General features: G+C 45.0%; 1 protein-coding gene across 2 annotated transcripts in view; it reads left to right on the forward strand.

Moving 5' to 3' along the window:
* The window catches only part of LOC308105636 (rho GTPase-activating protein 20-like), a 78,197-nt gene that overhangs the window by 53,774 nt on the left and 16,923 nt on the right, over nucleotides 1-7,500 (forward strand). For both annotated transcript variants that reach the window (XM_080456490.1, XM_080456491.1), the window contains exons 7-11: nucleotides 654-731; nucleotides 1,505-1,571; nucleotides 1,844-2,074; nucleotides 5,618-5,811; nucleotides 7,010-7,174. In XM_080456490.1, coding sequence (XP_080312616.1) covers nucleotides 654-731; nucleotides 1,505-1,571; nucleotides 1,844-2,074; nucleotides 5,618-5,811; nucleotides 7,010-7,174 — 735 coding nt within the window. The remainder of the gene's footprint in view (nucleotides 1-653; nucleotides 732-1,504; nucleotides 1,572-1,843; nucleotides 2,075-5,617; nucleotides 5,812-7,009; nucleotides 7,175-7,500) is intronic.

Consider the following 7,500-nt stretch of genomic DNA (forward strand, 5'->3'; position numbering starts at 1 on the left):
CTGTCTGTCTGTCTGTCTGTCTGTCTGTCTGTCTGTCTGTCTGTCTGTCTGTCTGTCTGTCTGTCTGTCTGTCTGAACTTTTTGATTTCAAGGACCCCCAGTTTGGTATACTCACTGTATTAGACCACAGACCCCCATAACTCTCAGAGTGTACAAATGGAACCAAATCGACGCGTATAAGGGTCCATTTGGTTCCCTTTGTACACTCCCAGAGTTACAGATCTGTAAAAGGTCCATTTGGCTCCTAACTATAAACCCCAGTCTCTACACTGTTAATTCATCAGTGTTAAATCAACAATGTACAAGAATGTACAAATACCAAATGTAACTGTCTCATATCATCTCTGTCGGGTGGAACCCTCATATCTCCAAAACTTTTACTTATCAGGATTCAAATAAAAGAAATTGCACAAGTAGCAGATCTACAAGTTCGAGCTTGTAGATCTGCTACTTTTTATGCTTTTGTGTGCTGTAGTATGATCGAGTACAAAAAAAAGTAACAATTATGGAGATAAGAGGTTTCTGCCCGACAGCGACGATATTTTAATAAAGCCCTGTGAGGCTAATGCACAGAGTCACCAGCAGCACACTTACATAAGCATTTTAAACAGTGTATTTCCATAAACGTCTGATAGTTGAGTGCTTTCCTCCAGGCGAAGACGCTGGCAGTCAGCAACAACGACAGCACCACCGATGTCATCCGCATGGCCCTGCAGCAGTTTGGCATACAGGTCAGTTATATGGAACATATTTTTATCCGCAGTCCCCACAAAAAAAACACATAAAAACCATAGACCGTAAAAAAATATGGACAGCGTCACGCCATTGGTTTCTACAGACTAAATGAAGCCTATTTTGCAGCGATTTCAAATCCGCCATTTTTCTATATACGGTTGATATCCGGTCCGAAATGCAAACGGAAATTAAGGCTATGCTGTGCGTGTGCGTGTGCGTGTGTGCGCGTGTGTTATATTACCCTACCTGTAACCTGGAGCAATGCATGGCTGGCTATTGTAATTGGTCTTGTCCATGTGGGTGTGGATGTAGGCTTGTCTGTCTGTCTGTGAGCAAAATAACTTGAGAACGGATGAGAGGATTGTGCTTTTGGGTCTCAAATGTCAAGGTTAGGCGTTTACACCTCCATTTTACACAATGTGGCAAGCCGTCTCTCTCTCTCTCTCTGTGTGTGTGTGTGTGTGTGTGTGTGTGTGTGTGTGTGTGTGTGTGTGTGTGTGTGTGTGTGTGTGTGTGTGTGTGTGTGTGTGTGTGTGTGTGTGTGTGTGTTTAGCTAGTCTCAGGACCACAGGGAAGCCACATCGCTACTAGGCCCTGTCTTGTTGTAATTGATTGGTATCTATTACTAATTATAAACAACATGCTCTCTTTTGTTTTTGTGTGTGTGTGTGTGTGTGTGTGTGTGTGTGTGTGGTGTGTGTGTGTGTGTGTGTGTGTGTGTGTGTGTGTGTGTGTGTGTGTGTGTGTGTGTGTGTGTGTGTGTGTGCAGGGCTGTGTTAAAGACCACCAGTTATGGGTGAGCAGCAGCAAGGACGACCCCCCCTACCCTCTTATAGGTGAGTCATCTGTCACTCTGTCACATCTGTCATTATGAGCACTGCAACAGCACTGCCCCCCCCCCCCCCCCCACCCCCCCCAAAAGGAAGAGTTTGGACAATAGCATTTTTGTTGTCGAGTGACTGCATTTACTACCTTTCACACGCACACACACAGACAGACACACACACGCACGTGCACACACATACTTAACACATACCTCCGGACACACTGATTGACTCTTTTGCAACGACCCTTGACCTTTAACCCTCCTGACCTCTTTCTTGTGCAGGCCACGAGTTTCCCTTCAGCATCAAGATGAGCCACATCCGTGACGGTCCGAGCAGCGCTGGGGGGCTAGGAGGAGGAGGAGGAGGAGGAGGAGGAGGGGGCGGCAGTTATCCAGGGAGTCCCTCGGACTGTCCAGGAGTGCTGCTGCTGGACCAGTGCCTCCCTCCGGACACCCAGTGTCAGTTCATCCTCAAGCCCAGCAGGGTGTCCCCGCGGCAGGCTCCGCTCATTGGTAAGACAAGACGAGGAGAGATTGTATTCTATAGATTAACCCATTAAGACCTGAGGCGATTCTTAAAAATAAATCGAAATCCTAACAATTTTTGGAAAAAAGTCAAAAAAATATTTTTTCACGATTTTTCAAAAATAGCAGATCTACAAGCTCATAGCGCGGCACTCGGTGCCGCGCTATGAGCTTGTATATCTGCTATTTTTGAATAGCCAATGAAATCTAAAGTGACACAGATGCGTTCCAGGTATTAATGGGTTAAAGGGCAAGAACACTTTGGTAGAGCTTTGGGTTGTGCAATTACCTTGTCATGACGTAACTCCAAAGGTGGGCAAGAGATCAACAATGGTTGCTCCATTGATTAGAAATGTACAAATCAAAATGCAAAGAGCTTGAATTCAAACAGGGTGATTTGATTTGATTTGATTTTATTTGATTGAGTGAAACTATGTCAAAATAACCCACATGGTGCTCGGCTACGCTGGCCTCCGTCAGAATCCGGAGCCGGCCCCTAAATGGGATTACTTGAATCGCTTCGTAAAACCTTTGGGCAGTGGCAGATCCATTATTCAGCGGCAGACTAACACGAGGTTGTCATAGTAGGTGGTCGGACCGTGCGGCTCCATACATCAGGTCCCATAAAGTACTCCCAGTTCACACTGCAAGGAACGAAAAGCACTGAGGCAGTACCTCGTATCCTGGGAGTCCATTAATCCTGATTTATACTTCGTCGTACAAAGGCGTGGCCCAACCTGTAAGCCATTGTGAGCTTGTAGATCGGTGCAAGACGACATGACTGAGGCATTATAAGGACATTGTAAATCAGACGCACAGTCGCCTGCATGTGCCAAGTAGGTCTTCATTCCACTTTGGACACTGTGTGTGCTTCAGAGGTCCGTTCTGTTGATGGGAACAAGGAGAGCAGGCAGCGAAGAAGAGAACAGTGGAAGACACTATGGGGTCAAAGGGCGCTAGGAAGTGAGCCAGAGCAAAAATATGGAAAAATGATTGAATGTCACGGCAGACAAAGAGAAGCAAATCCCCCAGAGGAGAAGGAACAGAGTGTGAGAAAGGGGAGATGGAAAACGAAAAAGGGATGACACAGCTAGAGAGAAAGAAAGAGGGTCACTGGAGGGGACGGAAAGAGAAACAATGTCGCATAACAGAGAGAGAGAGAGAGGGAGAGAGAGAGAGAGAGAGAGAGAGAGGGGGGGGGGGGGAGAGAGAGAGACAGAGAGAGATGGAGAGAGATACAAAGACAAAGACAAAGAGCGGGAATGAAGAGAGAGAGAGAATGGGAGAAGGAGATACAGAGAGACAGACAGAGAGAGATATTTAGAGAGAGACAACATGAGCAGACGGGAGGACAAACGGATGAGAAATGGAACAGGAGGTACAGAGATTGAGAGGGAGAGAGTGATGGAGGGAGAGAAATAAAAAAGATAGGCAGGAGGGTGGAGAGTGAGAGAGATGGAAAAAAAGGGAGATGAGACGACGGAGGAGGGGGAAAAAGAAGTGGTAGAAAGAGTGAGTGTTTTCCAGGCGAGAAGGCTCCAGCATGCCAACCGCAAGCCTTGCCTTGGATTCCTCTAGCCTCCCTCCCTCCCTCCGCATCAAATCCAGCCCAGTGTTGCATAATCTCTCCATACCACCCTAATGACTCGCACCCAGCCCTATAGCTCAATAACATACAGTACGCACATCTGTGTGTACTTGTTTGAGTGTGTATAACTGTATAATATATATGTATATAGATAACAATCTAATAACCCACCAAACCTATAAACACTTATGCCCTATTTCATACTTTTTGGAAATATTTGTCAAATTGTGAAACTTTTTGCCTATAATGCCTCAAATAGGGACGTCAGGTTGGAAGTGGTTATGCAAACAAATAACACACACACACACACACACACACACACACACACACACACACACACACACACACACACACACACACACACACGTGCTTGCATGCACATGTGTGTTTTCTTAGTACAATTTAATGCAAGGACGCTATAAGCTGACGAGCAAGCCTTCCTCTGGCCAAAAAATCCACTCCAAAACACACCATTTTATTGTCCATAAGGAGAAATAATATATTTCATGTTTCATAATAAGCCAATGGGGGTTTCGTAAGAAGATGATAAACCGTGCCCACCCACTTAACTCGCACTCTTTCTCTCTCTCCCTCTGGTCCTCGGCGTCTCTCGCTCTAACCAAAATTGTTTTCCACCTTCGGCGACGTGAAATGATGCAATGCTTGATTTATTTGTTTTTGTTCAGCAATGGCGAGGACGTGCGGAGAAATGTGGGCGCGGGCCAGTAACCGTGTTATGTTTGAGTTGCGTTCCAGAGCGTAATTGGGCAGAACGGCCAGATTGTTAAAAGTTAGTTTTGATTGGGCAAAGCCCCGGGCAACTCTGCGAGCTACAGCATACCACATCTGTGCCTCCACCCAATAAGCCCACCCAAACAAAACCAGAAATTCTGTATTCTTTAATTCATTAGTGAGTAGCAGTTAAGAAATATAACTTTGTGCCACGCTGTGAGCTTGTACACATTTTTGAACGTTTTGAAAAATATCAATGGGGGTCCGTGGCCAAATAAACATAAATTTGGGGGTCCTTCATGTGCACTGAGTACACATGAAGCAACTTGTCAGGTTTCTGACTGTACAAGCACGCTACAACATACAGTAGGTATATCATACTGAACAAGCACACATACATGTTGGCAGACCAAACAGAAAAACACACAGCGTTTTGGCATGTATGATCAAATATTCAGGCTCATTACAGAACAAGAAACACCCAGTTCTAGACACACACACACACACACACACACACACACACACACACACACACACACACACACACACACACACACACACACACACACACACACACACACACACACACACACACACACACACACACACACATACACATCGAATTAAAACAAACCCTCCGGCTTAATTTAACTTGAGAACGTCTATACACGCCTGAGTAAAAACACTTGGAATCAATGCTTTCTCTCTCTCTCTCTCTCTCTCTCTCTCTCTCTCTCTCTCTCTCTCTCTCTCTCTCTATCTCTGCTTCAATCGTTCTTTGCTCCACTTCTCCGTCCTCATCTGTCTTCCTCTCTCTCTCCGTCTTTCTCTACATAATCCCTCCATTTACCTCACTCTACCCTGTTCTCTCTCCGCTTTTTCTCTTTCTTTCTTTCTCTCTGTCCCTCTCTCCTCTCTCTCTCCATTCTACCTCCTTCTGTCTGTCTGTCTCTCTCTCCCTCGCTCCCTCCGTGGTTGTAACCACTTAAGTTTATACTCTGTCATACGATGCATAGCGAAAATAAACAAGCTCACTATGCATTGCCATGCAACACTTTGTGAGCTTGTAGATTGGCTTTTTGGGGCATTTTAATTATTTTAAAGCAAAAAAAAAAAAGAACGTTGTAAAAAGAAATTGGGAAAAATTCAGAATTTTATGTATTCATAAATACCCCTCCATCTCCTTATTCTCTATTCCTTTTCGTCCTCAGACCCTGTCCAGCAGAAGCCCTTCAAAAGGAAACGCTCTCTGATTAACTGGACCTTCTGGAGAGCGGGCTCCAGCAGCCAGCTGGACAGCCTGCCCCTGTCCCCCACCTCGCTGCACCCTCCCGGGGGACGTCTGTTCGGGCGACCCCTGGGCTCCATCTGCGGCCCTGACAACGCCCTGCCGAAGCCTGTCATGGTGAGAGTGTGGCCCTCCGAGGTCCCCACCCTGCTGGGTGTGGGGCACTACTAGGGGCCCGGGGCCGTGAGGGGGGGAGTTGCGAGCGTGCGTTTAGCTGATATCTGATATCCAGAGCGACTTTGCAACGACTGCAACGGCAGAACAGACTTTCGGTTCCTAGATCGTTAAGATTTGCCACTGACCTCCATGGTAGAGAATACACAGTAAAATCGTCAATGTTAATTAATTTAACCTGTTTTGTTCCTTATGAGTATACATAATATATATTTGGTTACATTTAGAATGCTCTCAGAATTACAAATGGATAAATTGACACTGAGGATTTTCGTGTGTATGAGCTAGCATAGCGTCCAGACAGCGTTCATGGGATTTTTTCAATTATCGTTTTGGATCGAAGAGAAATACAGATGGGTACATGAGAGTGTAAAATAGAGCCGTAATATTAATAGTTTCTGGGAACATATCAGAACAGAGAGGGAATCATAACACCTCAGGGACTTAATTTACATTGTCTCGGCATCATCCGATATTTCTAGTGAAACCTGTTGAACCAACCAAACAAGATTCCACTGGGTTGTTCTGTTTATCTACAGATAGAGTGACATGAATAATCCACACACACACACACACACACACACACACACACACACACACACACACACACACACACACACACACACACACACACACACACACACACACACACACACACACACACACACACACACACTGACACACTAGATTAGCATTTCATGGCGAGTTTTAACCCATTAAAACCGGTAAAGCGTCTTTGTCATTTTAGATTTTAGCGTTGGCTATTCAGCGCGTCACTTAGTGCCGTGTTGCTAGCTTGTACATCTGCTATTTTTGAACATTTTTAAAAAATCTTGAAAGTGTGCAAACTACTGATTTAGAAGGCATTTGTAGAATCGTCTTGATGGGTTAATAAACCAAACTCCTGCACCATTTCCAGTTTGTATTTGTCATTGAATATCAAATTTTAAGGGTCATTTATCTGAACTTTTTTTGTACAGAAAGTAAGTACAGTAGTCCCAGTCCTATCTCCCGGTCCCTAGGGGGCGAGAAAACAATACATCACAATAGCAGACATTAAACCAAGAACAAATACATTAAAATAACGTACTACAACAACAAAAGTCAACCAACGATGTTCCCTCTCTCCTGTCCCGTCCAGGACATGTTGGTGTTCCTGTACCAGGATGGGCCGTACACCAGGGGGGTGTTCAGGCGTTCAGCGGGCGCCAAAGCCCAAAGAGAGCTGCGGGAGCGCCTGGACGCCGGGGCCCAGGACACAGAGCTCACCCAGCAGTCTCTGTTCGTCACCGCCGCCGTTTTCAAGGTAGGACCCGGACGAATGGAAGGCTTGGCTCATTGCTTTCACTGCCTTTGATACCACGTAGTTCAGCCAACAAATACGTACATACAAAAATAAACTTTTAACTCATTGAGTGCCATAATTATTAATATCTATTTCTGGCCATTACAATTTTTATCAAAATTTAAAATGTAGTAAAAGAAAAGTGCTTAGGAAGCGAGATACAGCCTTTTTCAGTTATAAGTTAAACAAGGAGTGGATGGAGCTGCAAATCTTCAGATAAGGTTCAGGAAGAAAAAAAAAAAATTTTTTTTTTTTTTCAAAAACACGTGAAACACGTTAATGGCACG

This window comes from Gymnoscopelus braueri, assembly GCF_963280865.1.
Source record: "Gymnoscopelus braueri genome assembly, chromosome: 18".
NCBI lineage: Eukaryota > Metazoa > Chordata > Actinopteri > Myctophiformes > Myctophidae > Gymnoscopelus > Gymnoscopelus braueri.